Consider the following 20628-nt stretch of genomic DNA (forward strand, 5'->3'; position numbering starts at 1 on the left):
CTGGACCGAGTTGCTGGGCTCCATGCTCAGCCTGAGATTAAATCCTAGACCCACCATGTGCAAAACCTTCGGGAAGGTGCTCTGAGCCTTGGGCTGCAATCAAGGAACAGCAGAGCAAGCCCTACTTCCTTCTGGATTAGATCCCTACAAAGTCCACATAATCAGCATAAAAAGCAATAAAGCATGCCATACCCAAGAATAACCATTGTGAGTTTCAGGTTTACACAAAATGTGAGTTTCGTATATTCAACAAATCTTTCTTTCACCCCTTGTACCTGCAGCCCTCTGCAGGCTGCCTCTCATGGTTAGATGCAGACATTGTACAAACAGTTCAAGAAAGGACTTAGAAGACTTCCAGCCAAAATGCAGGTGTCAGTAGACACACTGTGCCTCCTCGCACAACCAAAATAAGGACAACAACAATTTAAAAACAAAAAACAACCAGTATTGACAGAAAATTGAACTGTATGGAAGTCCAACGACCAAGGAGTTAAAGTAGACACATTCACTCAGACTGGTAGGAGGGGCAGAGACAGGGAGGCGGGCAGAGAGGACTTGCAGCAGGGCGGCTGGTGGACCCCAGGCACGCAAAGCGGCAGCTGGCGGACCCAGCAAGGCAGTGGATCATAGAGGGGTGCCGTGCATTGATCCCATATTCACATGCAGATAAACCAGGCGAAACTGGGGAGCAAGACAGACCATGCAACCCAGGGTCCCAGCTCAGGGAAATAAAGCCTCAAAACACCAACTGAAAACACTTCTAGGGGTTTGGGGTGCCAGGAGAAACTCCCAGCCTCGCAGGAGAGTTTGTTGGAGAGACCCGCAGAGTCCCAGGATGTACACAAACCCACCCACTGGGAATCAGCACCAGAGGGGCCCAATTTGCTGTGGGAAGTGGTGGGGAAGTGACTGAAATTCAGCAGAGAGCGGAGAAAGCACCACTGTGCCCTCTCAGACCCCTGCCCCACAGACAGATCACAACCCAGCAACTAGGTGGCCCCGCCCTGGTGAACACCTAAGGCTCCGCCCCTCACACGTAACAGGTGCGTCAACACACACACACAAAAAAATGGTCCAAACAAAACAACAGATGAAAGCTCCAGAACAAATACTACTAAGTGACCAAGAGATAGCTAACCTATCAGATGAGGATGCTCACAGAATTAGTTGAATTTGGTTGCAAGTTAGATGAAAAAATGAAGGCTATGCTAAATGAAATAAAGGAAAATACACAGGGAACCAATACTGATGAGAAGGAAACTGGGATTAAAATCAATGGAGTGAACCAGAAGGAAGAAAGAAACAACCAAACAGAAAAGAAGGAAGAAACAAGAATTCAGAAAAATGAGGAGAGGCTTAGGAACCTCCAGGACATCTTTAAACATTCCAACATCCAAATTATAGGGGTACCAGAAGGGGAAGAAGAAGAGCAACAAGTAGAAAACTTCTTTGAACAAATAATAAAGGAGAATTTCCCCAATCTGGCAAAGGAAATAGACTTCCAGGAAATCCAGGAAGCTCAGAGAGTCCCAAAGAGGTTGGACCCAAGGAGGAATACACCAAGGCACGTCATCATTACATTAGCCAAGATTAAAATGAAGGAGAGAATCCTAGAAGCAGCAAGAGCTAAGGGGACAGTCACCTACAAAGGAGTTCCCATCAGACTGTCAGCTGATTTCTCAAAAGAGACCTTACAGGCAAGAAGGGGCTGTAAAGAGGTATTCCAAGTCATGAAATCCAAAGACCTACAACCAAGATTGCTCTATTCAGCTAAGCTATCATTTAGAATGGAAGGGCAGATAAAGTGCTTCTCAGATAAGGTCAAGTTCAAGGAGGTCATTATCACCAAGCCCTTATTATATGAAATGTTAAAGGGACTTAGCTAAGAAAAAGAGGATAAAAAAACATGTATGGTAAAATGACAGCAAACTCACAATAATTAACCACCATACCTAAAACAAAAACAAAAACAAACTAAGCAAACAACTAGATCAGGAGCAGAACCATAGAAATGGAGATCACATGGAGGGTTAGGTTAGCAACAGGGGAGTGGGAGGAGGAGAGAGGGGGAAAAGGTACAGAGAATGAGTAGCATAGGTGGTAGGTAGAAAATAGACAGGGGGAGGGTAGGAATAGTATGGGGAATGGAGAAGCTAAAGAACGTACAAGTATGACACATATAACTAAAGTATGACATGAACTAAAGTGGGGGAATATGGGTGGCAGGGGATGTGCAGGGTGGAGAGAAGGGGGAAAATGGGACAACTGTAATAGCATAATCAATAAAATATTTTAAAATTAAAGGACTAAGAAAGCAATTTCAATTTTTAAAACTGCTTTCCGGGCACAGCTGAGTGGTCTCTTTCCTTTTTGATATATTAATTTCCTTCATCTCATAAGATGGAAAGGTTGCTAGAAAATTTTATAAGACAGCCAGGACATGAAATCCAAGGCTCTGTCATGACTTACAGTCAATTTCCTAGAGGAAAATCTGCGGGCCCTGGCTGCATGGCTCAGTTGGTTAGAGTACAGTCCTGCGCACCGAAGGGGTGCTGCTTCTATCCCCGGGTTGGGGGGGCACATAACTAGGTGGCAGTTTTGATCCCTAGTTAGGGCACATGTGGAAGGCAACCAATTGATGTTTCTCTCTCTCTCTCCCCCTTGCTCTCTAAAATCAATAAACATGTACTCTGATGAGGATTAAAAAAATAATGTGTGGCATTGGTATCCCCTTTTCCAAGACAAAGGCCTAAAGAAGCTTCCCTGTTGAAGGCACCGAGCCCCGTGCCACAAGGGAGCGTGGGGAGATCCTAACCCAGCCCAAGGGTGGTGGGTGGGGGAAGAGACGTGGATGTGGAGAGCAAGGAGGGTCTGAAGAAGGGTGCAGTGGGGCCTCTAAGGAGAGGAAGACAGCTCGCCGAGCAGGAGGCCAGGAACAGCTCTGTGAGGAGAACAGTGCCCTGGAAGGCGGAGAAGAGCTCGGGGCTCATGGGGGCCCGTGCCTGCTCAGCAGGAGGAGCATCTTTCTTGGGTGGTGGCCCTGGAAGGTAGAACTTTATTAGATGTGGAAAGAGAAAAAGGTCACAGGCTGGACAAATTTCGTGAGGAAAGGCATAGACTGATGGCGGCATAGAGGGCATTGATCTCTACAATCATGATCTGTACTTGCTTCTGCAGACAGCAGACAGGGGCGCAGGCTGGGGGTGCCTAGCACCTGAAGACAGCTGCTGGGGTGGGAGTGCCTACAGTGGACTGAAAAAAGGGAGAGACCCCAGTGGGAAGACCACCACGAGACCCCCAATGACTGGTTATCCCCAAAGTATGTGAGGTCAGGAAAAAAAAATTGGAGGGAAGGAGAAGAGTTAATGGTAAGAACAGAAAGTGTACATTTGGCGGGTACTGAAGAGGAAGGACAGCCAGCAGGCACTACTAAAAAGAGCAGGAGAGATTTAAGAAAACAGCTCTAGCTCTTACTTTACTTTGCCTCTTGGTACTAGTCCTTAAAAGACAGCCATCCCTTGGTGAAGAAACTTTCATTATGTGCTTCATCAAGGCTATATAATTTTAAATTTGAACTATGTATTTCAGTGTAGCAGAACTTAAGATCCTACAGGAAGCAAAACTGGCTGGAGGCCCAGAGACAGAGGAAGAATGCATGCTCTGTGCTCCCAGGGCTCGCGGCTGCTCACACAGGGGTGAGGAGCACACAGAAGCAGTGGCTAAGTGTGCAAGTGGCCGGTGCTGAATGTCATGGCAAACCACAGAGGAGCGGATGAGAACAGCACCTCCCGCTAGGGCTGGGTGCTGTTCTGTAGCTACAGGACATTTAGGGTGAAGAGACGACCAGGTCTGGGCCTTAGAAAGGTATTTTATTGTTTCTATATTATTCTTCAATAAGCCTGAATTTTTGCTTTTAAAAGAGTGGCTAAGAGTGAAGCCAATAAAGGAATAAGACCCAGAACAGAGGTAAAAGGAGAACCAGGAGAAAGCTAAGTCAGGGACACATTAGCAAATGCTATACGGACTGAAAAGGCCCTTTGGCTCTGCAGCAGGAAGTCACCGGTGCCTGCCCCAAACAACCAGGTGAAATGGAGGCAGGTGAGGCCCCCTCACCTGGGCCGGAGGGAAATAGCATGTTTTAACCATTAAAGACAAAAAAGAAAAAAAGAGGGGGGATAATATTTTCATACATCTACACAAATTCAGGCATCTCTGCCGAAAAAAAAAAATACACACACACCCAAAAGCTATTTATCCCTAATAAAGAGCACAATTTGCACAGCACGGGTTGATGAGGTGGCCAATCGCATTTGGGAAAGGCTGTCAGAGCCCATAAGGAAGCTACACTCCTCTGTGAGTCTCCACGACCAACATGCAGTCCCCTGCATGTCCCACACTTAACTGGTTGCCAGACCCTGAGGGGCACCCGTAACTCCTCCCAAGAAGCTGAGAAGCAGTGGTCTGGAGCTACGTGTGCAGTTGTGCAGAAATAAAGACGCTTGGTGTTGCCCTTCTCACTAAAACCCACTTGTGGTCAATGAATTTAAGTCACACTCTGTGTTTGTCTATTTTTACCATAGATTTAAAGTAATGACATATACTTGTTTTCATTGGATAAATCAGATTTTAGGAAAGCTTTTCCACTTGTTACTGAAAATATACGAGGATTATTTGGTGACTTGGTCTTAAGACATTAACCAATCTATCCTTTTGATTTCTATGCTACTCTCACCTTGAGAAGGACTTAGTTTAATTACTAGAAATAATTAAGCTTGATTTCAAATACAAAGTTAATGGAAGCTAGCTTTCCTAAGGATTTTGGAACTTGAAAATCATTCAGACACCTGGCTCTTCTTTGACACCTCCTGATCTTCCATTCCAGTCAGAGGATGAGAGAAGGGGTACATTAGAGAGGGCAACTCTGCCCTCGGGGCAGCTGGGGCTTCTTCCTCTTCCACCTGAGCCACAGCCACTGGGTAGGAGGGGACCTCAGCTCTGCCCTGTGTCTGAGCTCCTCAGACAAACCAGTGACAGCATTCCACCTTTATGAGTCACATGTGTGGCAGTAAATCATTATAGCAATACTTCTGACTACACTGCTAGTGTAACTGAGATTATCTAACTGAGCAGCCCAAGACTGAATGGCTAAAAATTAATAGCTACACTACATCAGAATGTGCCCCAGCACTTAAACTAGACAGAGACAGGAGTCGGTGGGTATTCCTGGAGGAAGGAGCTTTCTTCATAGAAAAGACCCCAGAGCCTGCTCTGGCTGGTGTAGCTCAGTGGATTGAGCATGGGCGGCAAGCCAAAGGGTCACTGGTCCAATTCCCAGTAAGGGCACACGCCTGGATTGCAGGAGGGGTCCCCAGTGGGGACCACACGAGAGGCAACCACACACTGATGTTTCTCTCTCTTTCTCCCTCCCTTCCACCCTCTCTAAAAATACATAAAAATCTAAAAAAAACAAAACAAAACAAAACAAACCTAGAGCCAAAATTACTTTTAAAATATATACTACATCCTTTCCAAAAGTCCTCAGAAAGTGAAGTGTATGTAGTTAACATATAAAAAGAAGTCAGGTAGTCCACACCAGCAATATGCATTTTAAAAACAGCTCTGCCTGGGAGCAAGGCATTTCAATGACAACTGGCAAACAACATTTGTCCCTAAGCCTGATGGCAAAAAAGTCCTATAAAATCACTAAAAGCATATGTAAGTTAACTCAGTTTGCTTGACCATACTAAAACAAGAACATCCAAAGTCAACCACATTTCAAAAAAGATAGGATAAACAAGAAATCACTACTTCACATACTAAGTAGTAAACTCATCACCCAAAAGACAAAAAAAAAAAATTAATGCAATCAAATCAGGCTCAGGGAAAATCCATGAAACCCTATTTTTTTTTTTTTAATTTTTAGAGAGAGGGGAAGGGAGGGACAAAGAGGAAACATCAATGGGTTGTTGCCTCTCACGCTCCCCCTACTGGGAACTTGGCCTGCAACCCACACATGAGCCCTGACTAGTAGTTAAACCAGTGACCCTTTGGTTCGCAGGCCAGCATTCTATCCACTGAGCCACAACAGCCAGGGCTTGAAACCCTCACTTTAAAGTTGATGGAAAACAACTGGCCAGACCCAGGTCTGACCCCATCAGTGAGGTCTACACTCCTGCAGAACAGAGACTGCCACAGGCTCCCAAGTTCAAGATGTCCCATGCATAAGGTCAAATCATTGGTTTCATTCTACCCTTTATTCAACACTGATCTGCAAAATAAAGAGGAAATAGTAAATATTTGTGAAAATGAAACCAGGTCACAATGGAATTCTGCATGCAAATGTTAGTCCATCCTGCCTCCTGAAGCCTCCACCCAAATCCTAGAAAAGAAAAACTCCAGAGGACCCAGAGAATGGGCAATGGCCACTAGTCAACACATGAGTGTGACAAATTTAGGAAAGCTGAGGTCCAGAAGGGAATTGACAAATGAAAAGAAGAAACAAAGGGGCTGTAGAGATGGGGGCGTTGATTTGCCTAGAGTGGTCCTCGATTCAGCAGCCCGAGCAGCAGCAGGATGGAGCGTGGCAGGAAACAGTGAGAGCAATTAGAGGTCTGCCTAGGAAACAGTCCTTACTCCTACAGGAAAGACGGAGTCCGTCACCAGAGCTCTTCTCTGTAAAGAAACAGGATCCGGGAGTACGGAGGAGGCCAGCCTGGCAGCTGGCAACACAGAGTGCGCCTTCCCAGTTTAGGCCTTAGAGATCGGCAGCACCATGCCCATCTTCCACGTCACCCCAAGGCCCAGACTGCGGTTGCACGAGCCCCACTTGTATACATGGAGATTCTGGCGATCTTTCTATTCCCTCATAGGCATTGGGGTGGCCAAAAAGTTTCAGTTTTTCCATAAAACAAAAAAATACATTTTTCATTTTCACCAATAACAGTATTGCTTTGGCTATTTTGAGTATGTCAGCTATCTGTCTCATGGTATAACAATGACTGTTCTCAACTAATGTCTCGATTTGATTGCTATCAGCTTGAACCGGTCTACCCAACTGGGTTTAACTCAAGTATCCAATGAAAACAAATCTCAGTACAGCAACTGTGCAGAGGATCCAGAAAGCACTCAGTCTGAATTTGATCAGGCAAACGATGAGCTCCAAGCAGGAAGCTTTCAGGAGGATGGAGGCAGATCCCAAGCAACAGAAGGGAAAAGTGGCATCAGGGAACAGACTGCACATAATTATCCTCTCACCAAGAAAAAAAGCAACCAAACTTGAGAGAAAGGGGACACACTGCATAGGAAAGAGTCTAAAGATGAAGCAAACTAAAATGTGGTGCAAGTCAGGCAACTGATGGAAAAGCCCCACTGGGCCACTTGTGTGCCAGGAGCCCCCTTGGTGCTGTGATCCCAGACCTACGGGGCGGGCTTAGTCACGAGTCATACTGCATGCACCATAATAATCAAATTGTTGTTGACTGTTACTCAACTTTCAGAATTAATCTATAAAGCAGAAAACCTTGAGTTATAGCAACAAAATAAAACATTCATGTAATCTACCTTGACAGTGTAAAAGTAGAAGGTAGAACCGAGAAGGAAGAGCTGAGCACAGCTAGGAGGTGAGATCTCGTGGTGACGGGCAGTAGTGTCAGTCATGGCCTCACCTCTCAGAGTGGGGAGCCAGGAGATGTCAGGAGTTGACGGAACAAAAAACATAAGTTTAAGCGTACCATTGACAAAGGTGTATATGGTCACCAAGAGAGAAATTAAAAACACTGATATCACTGACAAAAATAGGGAGGAGAGTGAGGGGAAGAGTGAGCTAAATACTCATCTACCGCAGCAAGCTGTCACCAGGAATGTCTGAGATGGAAAAGCAGGAAAGAACAGCGCAAGGACAGTGCTTAGAAACATGGGAGCACCTAATGCATGATCTGAGAACAGAAATGGTTCAGTAGGGCTTTTGAGGAGCAGGGTGAGGGCAGGGAAGAGCAAGAATAAGAGCTTCCATTGCAAGCACCTCTAGTCCATTAGAATTTTAAAGTACATGCACTTACAATTTTGATTAAATAATTTAATGAATTTTTAAAATAAAAATATCAGCCCTGGCTGGTGTGGCTCAGTGGATTGAGTGCCAGCCTGCAAACAAAAGGGTCGCCAGTTCAATTCGAAGTCAGAGCACATGCCTGGGTTGCAGGCCAGGTCCCTGATTGGGGACAGGCAAGAGTTAACCACACACTGATGTTTCTCTCCTTCTCTTTCTCCCTCCCTTCTCCTTTCTCTAAAATAAATAAATAAAATCTTTAAAAAATAAAAATAAAATACCAAAGTCAAGTTTCCTACTATAACATTAACCATATATATTAGTCCCTGTCACTCTATTTATCCACTGTTAAGTTTCAACAGTGTTATTACTATGCAGTTTCTAGACCAACACAGGTGAATTTTAGTTGTCATTTAATTTAAATGCATATATCATAATTCATCTTATCTAAAACATACATTTTCCTAATTTTTACGGCATTGAAATCAGGATGGATTTGCTTCATTGGCAGGCTTTTTTCTTTGTGGCACATACATTGTGATGACGTCTCACAACCAATGGTGTCTTACATTTGCTATTCAGGATACTTGTGTGACATCATATACCTGGTTATTTTTCCTCCTATATTGCTTTATGAAATCATAGACTGCTACATCTTCCTATTACTCTGCCTTTCCTGCACTCCACTCCAGCCACACACTGGTCCTTGAGTCTTCTCCTGAACACCTCAGGTCCCCTGGACCAGCTGCTGCCTCACCTGGAAAGCTCCTGGGAGCCAGGAGATGTTGTCAGGAGTTGACGGAACAAAAAACATAAGTTTAAACGCACCATTGAAAAAGGTGTATATGGTCACCAAGAGAGAAATTAAAAACACTGATATCACTGACAAAAATAGGGAGGAGAGTGAGGGGAAGAGTGAGCTAAATACTCAGACGTTCCTCCTGACACCATCTCCTGGCTCCCGGCACCCCCTGGCTGTCTGTTCCCATGGCTGGCTCCTTCAGGTCACAAAGTCTCAGCTAAAATGTTACCTCCTTGGCACAGCTTGTTGACCACCAAATTAAAAGCAGCTCTACTGCCTAGAAACAGACCCTATCATATTACCCAGTTTTATTTTTATCAAAGCACTTACCCTGATATTTTCACTGATTTGTCTCCTTCCTCACTAAAGCATAAGGTCCCAGAGAGCAGAGGTCTTGCCCGTCCTGTTGAACACCATAGTCCAGCACCTGGAATACAGCCTGGCTCCAGGACATGCTCACGTATTTCTAGAATGCTTTAGAGAAGTAACGCCAGGCCAAGGACACAAGAACTAATCAGTTAGCAAGCAACATTGTTTCAAACTTGTAAATAATGTTGCCTCTTTATTTTTCTATGAAAAAGAACCTCATATGTATAAATTATTTTGTTAGGAAGATCCATTTCTGATTGCTACTCAGTTAAATATAATTTTAGACATACTGATAGACATATACCTGTATTGATTATTGAATAGTTTCTAACATGAAACAATTCATGCCACCCTTAATTTATCTGTACATGTTCAAATCTACCTACTCATGACCAGAAATGATATCAAACAGGTAACAAAGTAGGATGAAAAGAACTAGGTGGTTTCAAGAGTGTGATTATCTTGAACTTTTTAAATTTTAAGAAGAAAGAGTAGTCATCTCTGTCAAGGGAAAGATGAAGTTAAAATTACTGTTTGCACTTAAAATTTCCCACAGTCCAATTCAAAGAACTAATTCCACTCAAGTTTGTCTGATACTGCAAAACATCAAACAAGAACATAATGAGTAACTTACTATCAATGTCCTTAATATTTGCCTTTCACATGTATGACAAAGGATAAAATTAAAAGGCTGAAGTCCTGAAACAGTGTACTGTCTGCTTTTTTTATTCAAAAGTCCATGATTCTTTGGGAGATTATACACAATTGTTTTCCAGTCAGATCATAATTTCCACAATTTCTATAGCAACCATAAATGCAAAAGGTTCCTGCTTTCCTCACCCCATTCGCTTTTGGCACCCATGTGTGAAATGTCACTTCTGGAAAACAGGGGAGATGGGAATACTGGGTTTTTATCACAGTTCTCCTTTTCCTGATTGCTGATTTTGGAATACTGATTCAAGAAAGAGTAACAGTATCTCATCAATAAAAATCTTTTTCTAACTAACGTACATAGCTATCTCAGGGGAAAAAAAAAACAGAAACAGCAGCCAGTTCTCAGAGGTAAAGGAGCAATGGCTTATCCTTCCCAACTTCCAATTTTAAATTTAGAATTACTCGGTAGTTCTACGAGAGGTAGCAGAATGTCTGGCACCGGCTCTGGCTTCGGGCCCTTAGAATGCAGCTCTAACTCCTTCCGTCCTTCAGACCCCGTTGCACTTGAAGAAGGGGCGCTCTCATCTCCACGTGCAGAGAAGCCACCAGGAGGACAAATGTGTTGATTCCTGGTGGAGAAGAGGGGCCTCGCCACGGGACTGGCAATTAGGGGAGGATTTCGCCAAAGAATTTTTAAAAATCTGATTAGAAAAGTGCATCATTTATAAAGCATACCACTCTTGAGTCTTCACTTAGTCTACTAAAAAGAAGTTCCCAAAACAAGGATGCTACAGGAGGAAGACAGCCAACACAGACTATCATGGGCCAATACTTAAATACAAAGAATACAACTTCTATTTTTCATATAAGAATTTATGAGCATGGTATTGACCTCTTTGGCCCAACTCAAATTTATGTTTTTAGCTGTGCTTCAGATCCACCGGATATTGCCAAGAAAACCCCTCCCCCACAAAAAATCTGAGTTTTTCAGCATCCGTGGAGTTTAATGGGTCTTTCTGAGAACTACTGTTAAGCTGACAAGGGTTGGGGGAGCCTTATGCCACCTCTTCTCCAAAACCTAATAAGGCATTTTTATTGCAAAACAAAAGGTGCTAATGTTATGAAATTGGGAGGAAATAAGATGCTATGACAGTCTTCTTTCATTTTAATTAACACTGGACTATTTCCAACCTCTAGCACTACATATGTGGTTAAACTTCTGGGGGGAGGGGGGGAGGAGGGAGAAATGAAGGAAAAGGGAACTCCAAAACCTCCTGACGAAGTAGCCAATCCACCACAAGGTCAAGTGCTTATTTCTGCCAGCCACTGACTCACAAATATTTTTCCCGTTTAAAGATGTCCACGCGAATGCGGTTGGGGCGAGCAGGGAACACGCCAAGGAGGAGACTACAGCCTTCTCCGAACGACCCCACCCTATGTCCTCAGCGGCAACTGACTTCATCTGTCACTGCAGCAGTCACAGTAAGCAACACCTTTCTTTAAAACTTTTCTTGTTCTTGCTGCTTTTCTTGCCATTCTTGTCCTTATTTTCTGACATCTTCTTTGCTCTGATTTCTCTCATTAGATCAAAGAACACCTGGGGTGAGAAGAACAGGGAGGAAGAAGTTGTTTAATGATTTAATAAAGCAATTAGACTAAGCACAAAGCCATACTTATTCTTATAAACCATATGCCATCAAAAACAAAAAGCCTAGAGCAAATAAGAATAACTAACCTCAAACACATATCCCAACTCACAAAAGATACATCTCGACTGATATCATACAACTGGTCAACCTAAGGACAGGTGCATCATACTGTTACTATCATTCAACAGCTTCTTTCAAAATTGTAAAACCTTTTCTTCTGATAAGTATGATGAAGCACTAAACAAACAGATCTATTACAGTTAGTGACATCCCAAATACTGAGAGTGAGAATAGTAATCAGATTTTCTAGCACTCCCATCCACCAGAAAGGGAGAATGATACAAGGATCTGGACCTTATTTAATCCTCACAAGGACCATATAAAGGTTAAGAACACCATTTTGCAGGACAGTGTTCCCAGCATAACTCAACAGCAGACTTGAGAAAGCAGTTGTATTCCTGCAAGAGAGGGGCAGGAGCGAGGGAGGGGTGAGTCCAAAACTAATGAAGGCTCCAGGAACTGGGGAAAAAAGGGAGGGACGGCGCGGCCTGGCAGGCTTCCCCACCCCTGCCTGTGTACCCTACCTTAATGCTGAGGGACAACCCCTCCTCCGTCCCTCACAATGTCAGCTCAAAGGAACTTCATCAAGACCGGACAGACTTGTCCTTTCAATGCTAGTGTGGTATATTTAGATAGATGATCATCTGTCAAATAGTTTGGGTTTTGCCCTCTGCTACCAGCAATAGTGCCAAAGTACTGACTATACCCAGCAGGCAAAATATGCCCCCCAAAACAAACATTTGAGATTTCTCCTAGAGAAGGACCAGACAAAATGAAAGACAAGGTAGAGGCTTTTATCGTTGGATGTTCACACAAACCACAAACTCCTTTCATCTTCACAGGTGGACCTTCTCAGAGGAGGCAAGACCACGCTCACCAAGTGGGGGACATCACCAGCATTTACCACCAGCTCGGGGCACAGAAAAGGGCTCCCCTAAAATGCCTCACATTGGAACAGGCACCCCTTTCTCCAGCACTCAGGAAAGCACCCATAATAGGAACAGTGAAGAGCCTCACAAGTTACAGGTTTTTCTTTTTGTTCTAACAAAAGGCGGGAGGAGGGGAATGGAGTGTGTCCAACTTAAAATGATGACAAAGTTGTTCCCTGGCTGATGTTATCAACCCTTCATGTGAATTGTTTACAAGTGAATACAATACTTCCAATCAGAAGTTTCTGCTGGTTCTTGTTTGGCAGGTCGAGCTGGTCAGGTGGAGGGAGGGGAGATGACGGGCCGCTGCGAACAGCCCCTCCCTACCCCGTCCCACCCAAAACACCCCTCAACAGCTCCATGCTGAGAAAGCCTTCCTGAATTTTTCAAAATAATGTACATGTCTGGATTTCCTATAGGTTTTCTACAGCTGGGGAACAATTTTATAGAAAGAAAGAGAGTTGGAATAGCACAAGAGTCAAAATAAGAGTTGGGATAACAATACAAAAAAAGTGGCTGATGAGCGAACATCACATTGCAGAGTACGACTAAACAGGTTTACATTGTAGGTGCTGCCCAAGTGCTTCTGAAGTGAACTGCTACTAACATGACATTCTAAGGGTACCCGTGTTCCTCTAGCATCCCTCAAGCTTATCTCCGTAAGAAAGAGAAACATAAACCGAGGCTGGTGTGGCACAGTGGACTGAATGCCAGCTTGCAAACTAAAGGGTCACTAGTTCAATTCCCAGTTATAGGGCACAGGCCTGGGGTGCAGGCCAGGTCCCCAGTTCGGGGTGTGCGAGAGGCAACCACACATTGATGTTTCTCTCCCTCTCTTTTTCCATCCTTTCCCCTCTCTTTAAAAATAAATAAACAAAACCTTTATTTTAAAAAAAAGAAACATAAGCCGTGATCTGGAGGATTCAGCTGCTGAGGCTGCATAAGACAGGGCAGACATGTGCTTGGTGCTGAAGTAAAATGCGTTTAGATTTTACCCAACTATGAACTGTGCAGTAAGAGCTGATGCACAAGGTGAGGCACAGGGAAAGCCTCGTTTCTGAGGTTGTCTGTTGTAGCCAGATAACAACCACTTTGAACCTAGATTTATTTTTAAAGTCCTAACAATAGCAATCACTGGTAGATGGATTTTCAAATTGTCACTGTTCATCATTATCAAGACCATCCTTTCACTAGCTTCAGAGATTTAACAGAGAAAATATGCTGAAGTTCAGTATGGAAGAGAAAAGAAATCCCTGCAGAGTTGATTCCTGAGGGCAATTATTATTTAGAGGTTCAGTTATAAAGACACAACTCCTTGGCTCTGCCTATGAATGAAAAGGTGAAAAGAATAAATCTAACCAATAACTCAATGAGAACAAAATCAAGATACACTGAAACTTCTTCCAGCCCTGTGCCTGAAGAACAAGCCATGAAAGATGAGAGCACGTGGGGCAGCTACAGAAAAGTTCTCACTAGAGGTAGTGAATATGTGGTATGACTGAAGAAACCAGTTTTACCACAGGCTAAAGGGTACAAACAAGTTCCTATACTTCTCAGCATCACTGTAACAGAATGACATCACTTGAGGACTTGCTGTACTTCTGTCCACCCCTTCAGCAGAGTCTGCATAAACAAATGGCCTCATCTCACCACCCTTCCAGGGCTGTGCCAACATCAGGCACCTCCAACAAGGTTCCCAACAAAGTGAAAGGACTCTGGGTTGTTTTAAAACATGGGTGAAACCCTCCAGGTGCTTCTCATTATAATGACATAGACACCTGGAAAAACCCCTAGTTTCCATAAGCCTTAAACCAAACCTATGAGATGCCTAGCTTCTGCCGTTTCTCAAGTCTGTTTCCAAGAAAGAGGCAGAGAGCGACCCCACCTTGTCCACGTTGGCCCGAGTCTTCGCCGAGGTCTCCACATACTGCACGCCCCACTCCTCGGCCTTGCTCCGCGCCTCCTCCACTGGCACCTGCCTCCGCTCCTCCAAGTCTGACTTGTTTCCCACCACAAGCAATGGAATTTTATCTTCTTCAGCCTTAACACGGAGGATCTGTTCCCTACGGCAGCAGTACATCAGATATAAAGTCATCTAAAATGAAATGCTTTCCAAAGGCAAAAGAAGAAACTGCTATACTTACAGCATATATCACAAGGACACATTCCCAACCTAGATCCTGCATAAACCAGAAAAGGGTTTTCCAAGCCTGGTGCTAGGAATGACCTGGTGTGCTCATTACAAAGGCAGATTTCTAGGCCCCACAACTTGCCCTGTGGAAGTAAATGCTTGCACAGGAGCCCAGGATTCTGCATATCAATAGGGTCCCCAATTTATGCTCAGGGAAAAAAACCATAGGGACTGCAAAGATAAACCAAGCTGAAACAAGTATCTCTGTATATAAAACGCTTAATAAGTCCCCTGAAAAAAGAAATTGTATGATTTCTTTGTGAGAATAAAAGCTATGAAATCCAGTGTTTTTCACATGGAAGGTTAACAGTCAATTAGTAGATTGTAAAATCAATTTAGTGGGTCACAACCAGTAATTTTTTTCCTTCACTGAAAAAGAACAGAAAAGAAACATCAGCAGGAGTCTCTAGTAGAACTTTTTTCATTTTTTTTTTAGCAAGTTTGGTTAGGAATCAAGGTGAACATGAGGAAGCTAAATATCCCCTCAAGATAGGGAAGGAAGCACCCGTGAGCCATGGAGGAGCCCCCAGGAGGTGAAGCTCCAGGAGACCAGCTGAGTAAGTAATGGTTTTGTGAAACTTCTGCTGTGATATCTGTACGTGTCTGCACCACCTTCCCCACCCCTCTGCACCCCCACTGCTTTAGACACAGTGAATGTCGCAGACCACAGGATGGGGACAGCTATATTAGGCAGTAATTGTATTTAACATACATTATTTTTCCAAACAAAGTGAAGAGAAAGGAAATACTCCAAGGTCTATGAAAAAATACTTCAAAAACATCCTCTCTAAAAGAGCTGTTACCTGTAGCACATCAAATTTTACCTCTATTAGAAATAATCAGCTATCTAAAGTTATTAATCAAAACCAAATATTAAAAAAATCAAATACTCCTCTTGTACTATTCTGATCCAGTGGGAACCCTTCAAAAATGTATTTTGTGGAGACTTGCATTGATTTGTATATGATTTAGGATAACCTTTTATAATAAAAATATTTAAGATTTCTTTCAGTCAACTGAAGTGCCACATATCAAATATTTTAAGAAAAATGAACAGACATTAGATGCTTGAAAACTGCTATCCCCTATATTTCAACATTTAGTACTTATGTAATTAATATAAATTACAAACAACAAAAACTGATAGCTTTCTGGCTCATTAATCTTACACAGGAATATAAAATTACCTGATTAATAAATATATTGATCCAAAAATGGAAGTAGCAATTTCTGATCTCTTATATCAAAGCCCATTTCATTAGTTCATAGAATATGTCCAGGAAAAGTTTCAAAACAGAGTATATTAACATTTCGTTTTATGTTGGGGTCTTTCCATTTAGAAGATAAATACAGAAATGGTACATTTTTAAAGTGCTAACAGGCATAAAGTGACTGATTTTAGTCACAAAGGCTCAGATAACCTACGTGATTCCAATGATAAAGAAACTTGGACAGCTCTGAGATTTGTATCTAAATGTCAGAGTTCAAGTTGGAAGAACTAACTTTCCTTCCTTTTTCCTTTAGGTAGTCCTGTCCTTTGTCTTCTAAAAATCCCTCTTCTCTAAGTAACCAAAACCCTTCTTCCAAGATGAGATGAGACTGCTCCAACTCTATGAGAACACACAAATATTGCAAGAATTTGTGCGTGAGTGTGTGTGCGTGTTAGTTAATCCAGGGGAGACAGGACAAAGGTGGCAAGGGTGGCATCATCTATTCTCTGGAGAAGACTCTTCTGCTGCCCAACATTGCCTTTCATGGTGAGTCACAGAGCAATAAAAAAATCAAAAGGCTCAAGAAAGGGAAGAAATAAGGTAGTGCGCATCTGTTCTGTTTTACCACAAGGAAGAATAAAAACAGAATTGTGTAGCTGCAAATACAATTATAAGTCCACGGGCTATAACCACACATAGAAACGTCAAGATATGTCAGAGAAGTCTAAAAATTAAAGGACTTCTCATCAGGAGTCCTAGTCATTTGACTGATCAACACAGCCCAGATACCCAACCTATGAGGTCCTGCAACTCAGAGTCACTCCCTTATTACTTTCCACTTTCTCAGCTGGTCCCCTGGAGCCCACCTCCTGAGGGCTCGTCCATGACTCACAGGTGTTTCCTTCCCGATCTTGAGGGGATATTTAGCTTCCTCATTTCCTTACCAAACCAATCAAACCTTAATCCCTTTGGTTACCTTAATTCCTAATCAAACTTGCTAAAAAAATGAAAAAAGTTACAGTGGTTTTTTTTCCCTTTTTAGTTCCCTATTAGAGTCTAGATCTAAGTATTAAAGGAAAGAGTCATTGGGACAGATAGGTTTATGAGGAGGATAAGTGAAAAAAAATTGCATAAGAAAAAATGATGGAAAGAGAAAAAGACACTTCCCATTAGAATTTCCGTAAGAACTATGTCTAACAGCTCACTATTTCCTTATAACAAAATAAACTTAAGGTGTCTTTACCATACTTTCAAATGATTTAGAGCAGTGACTATTCCACCCACTGTGTAAGGACCATGTGAGCACACTGTGAGAGGGCCTGGGGACACAGGACAATCAAGGGTGGAATTTGCAGTCTAAAGCATCTTTTCACTTCATTACCTCAACTAACAAGCATATCTTCATATAAGGAGACAGAATCTCCGATGCTGAGTAAGCTTGCCCAGGGTCACTAAACTGGTACGTGGCAGGGATTTAAACCCAGGTCTGTCCGATGCAGAAGCTGGGTTCTTTCTACTCAACTATGCTAAGTCCTTATGGTAGCAGCAAATGGTCACTCTGACTCATGTCTGTCACTCTGCTGACAATGTTTCATAACCTTCAAAACAGATCAAACTTGTTGCTTTTCTAGCAAAATTATTTAAAAGATAGAGTTAACTCTTATCAATCACTGTCTCTCAGGATTTACAGCTTGGTTATAACAGAACCATGGGCTCTTGAATGTATGAGACACATTGTCCCTCTTATGGAAAACAGGGAAGTCCAAACAGATTGTAACAATAACATGCCAAGATTCAAAAAATCCGGAAAATTCTTTAGAAGGATTCTTCCTAATTACAGGCTCAACCCTCCACTACTATTCTGAGCCCCAATTCCTTCTGAGTCCAGACACGTGAAAGGAAGACAGAAAGCCTCCTGGGGGCTACGGACCACCCCCAGCACACCTGAACTCCGCCGTCGCTGTGAATGACTCGTGCTCAGTAATTGAGAACACCAGTAGAAAGCCTTCCCCACTCCGAAAGTAGTTGTCTCGAATGGCTGCGTAGTCCTCCTGTCCAGCAGTGTCCAGAATGTCTATCTGGACTTCTTCTCCATCAAGCACAACTTTCTTTCTGTAACTGTCTGCTTTGGTAGGTTCATAGTCTTCAACAAACTGAGGAAATAAACAACATTATTAGTAATCGACACAGTTTTAAGGGAAATAAAATCTGCCAAAAAATAAATGTCAATATACAGATACTTAATCTATAAGCAAGTGGGTATGGAACTGAGTATTACTGGGTGCCTATAACTATCATGCTATGTGTCAGGTGCTACAAAATAAAAATAACTTCCTATATAACAATTCTGTTCTTAATTCCTCAGTGCTACCATTTTTTTTTCTTTTTAAACAAGAGCAGATGATCCGATTTTACAGATAAGGGAACCAAGCACACAGCAGAATCCTGGGCAACATTCCCATCAGTATAAAATTATAATACAAACACTAGCAAGGGCGAGAAATGGGCTCCTATTCATAATCCACAGAAACTTAACTCACCTGAAAAGTCATCTGATAAGAGGTACCAAGAAGCTTAACTAATTATATGACATGATAAACTCCAAATGTATCAAAGATTAAATGTAAAAGGTAAAATCCTCAAGTATCAGAAGAAAATGTGGGTGAAATCCCTTTAACACCTTTAAGTAATGAAAGTCCTTTTAATAACAATAACTCAAAATCCAGAAGCCAGGAAAAAAATTTTTTTTGATAAATTAGACTAAGTAAAAGAAATTAATAAAAGACTTCTGTTTGGCACAATACACTATAAACAAGGGCCAATGACAAACAAGGAAACGTATTTGAAGCCATATCACAAAGATTTTTCCCCTCCCACAAAAAGGAAAGGGAAAAAAGATCAAGGATACAATGGGGAAAAGTGGCAACAAACATAAACAATTCACAGAAAAATAAATATTGATACGTATGATATTAAACCCATGAAGAAATGTTCATACTCAGTAATAAAGAAAACAAAAATTGTAACTATCTGGAGATACCAGAATGGCAAAATTCCCAGTCTGACAACATACTCTGGAAAAGGCACTCTTGTACATTGCTACAGAAGTAGAGAATAGTACATCCTTATGGAGATGAACATGGCAACACCTGATAGAACTCAAGAAGCACTTATCCTCTGTCCCAAACTCAGTAATGAAAAGACAAACTGCCCAATGAAAAAACAGGCAAAAAATCTGAATAGACATTTCTCCAAAGAAGACATACAAATGTCCAAGAAGTACATGAAAAGATGCTCAACATCATTAATCATTAGGGAAATGCAAATCAAAACCACAATAAGATACCATTTCACTACTAGGATGCTGCAATCAAAAAGATGGATGACAAAAAGCGTTGACAAGAATATGGAGAAACTGGAACTCTCACACAGTGCTAGTGGGGATAATAAAAAGGTGCAGCTGTAGTGGAAAACAGTTTTGCACTTCCAGGATATTACTTATCCTACTGGCAAAACACAGACTGACGATTGATGGATGGATAGACAAAACATGGCACATGCAGATAATGGAAGATTAGCCTGACATCAAAAGTAAAAAGCACTGATTCATGCTACAACCTGGATGAACCTTGACAGATTACGGTAAACAGAAAAAGTAGAAGATAGAGTCATATATTATGAGTGTATTCATATGAACTGTCCAGAACAGACGAATCTGTGGAAACAGAAAGTAGAGCAGTGGCTGCTAGGGCTGTGGGCAAGGCAAATGAAGAGTGACTGCTGGCGGGTACACAGTTCCTTTCTGGGTGATGTTCTGGAATTAGATAGTGATGGTTGTACAAATTTGTGAATATACTAAACAACACTGAATTTTACACTTCTAAAGGGGTGATTTTTATGGTGTATTGAATCCTATCTCAATTTTTTAAAAAAATGAAATAATGCTACAACATGGATGAACTTTCAAAACATTATGTTAAGCAAAAGAAGCTAGATATAAAAGTCACACATTGTATGATTCTGTTTATATAAAAATGTCTGGGGTAGGCAAATCCATAAAACCAGAAAGTGGCTGTCAGGGACCGAGATGGGAAAAGGAAGCAGTAATGAGGAATGACTAATGCACAGGGTGTTTGGGCGGAAGAAGTGATGAAATCTTCTAAACTCACAGTGCTGATGCTTGTGCACCTGTGTGAATATACTAAAAATCACTGAACTGTACACTTTAAAAGGGTGAATTTCATGGTGTGTGAATTATGTCTTAATAAAACTCTAAAATTTTTAAAGATTTTTTAAAGATCTTATTTATTTATTTTTAGAGAGAGGGGAAGGGAGGAAGAAAGAGAGGGAGAGAAACACCACTGGGGACCTGGCCTGCAAATCAAGGCATGTCCCCCGACTGGGAATCAAACCGGCAACCCTCTGGTTCGCAGCCCATGCTCAATGCACTGAGCTACAAGAGCCAGGTCTAATTAAAATTTTTAAAGACTTGAAAATTGAAAAGAAAATATCGACATGAACTTATGGGTCCTTTGAAGAAAACTCTTGAAAACAGCTGTGTAATGCCAACTAGGAGCTACTAGTTCTAATGATTTTAAATCTAAAAATAGAACACTAAAATATTTTAGCATTAGGTTTTCCTATTCATCCTAATAATTATAAGTATAATGATATAATATACAAATATATAATATAAATATAATATAATATATTATATAA

The 20628-nt window shown here is 42.0% G+C and overlaps 1 protein-coding gene across 3 annotated transcripts in view; it reads right to left on the reverse strand.

Moving 5' to 3' along the window:
• Positions 1-9925: 9925 nt before the first annotated feature.
• RALB (RAS like proto-oncogene B) overlaps positions 9926-20628 on the reverse strand; it is a 42832-nt gene continuing 32129 nt past the window's right edge. For all 3 annotated transcript variants that reach the window (XM_037146254.2, XM_037146260.2, XM_037146257.2), the window contains exons 3-5: positions 17854-18062; positions 14393-14570; positions 9926-11466 (exon numbers count right to left, since the gene is read on the reverse strand). In XM_037146254.2, the coding sequence (XP_037002149.1) occupies positions 11347-11466; positions 14393-14570; positions 17854-18062 (507 nt within the window). In that variant the 3' untranslated portion in view covers positions 9926-11346. The remainder of the gene's footprint in view (positions 11467-14392; positions 14571-17853; positions 18063-20628) is intronic.

The sequence above is a fragment of the Artibeus jamaicensis genome, unplaced genomic scaffold, assembly GCF_021234435.1.
Source record: "Artibeus jamaicensis isolate MK-2021 breed Jamaican fruit bat unplaced genomic scaffold, CSHL_Jam_final contig_463, whole genome shotgun sequence".
Taxonomy (NCBI): Eukaryota; Metazoa; Chordata; class Mammalia; order Chiroptera; family Phyllostomidae; genus Artibeus; species Artibeus jamaicensis.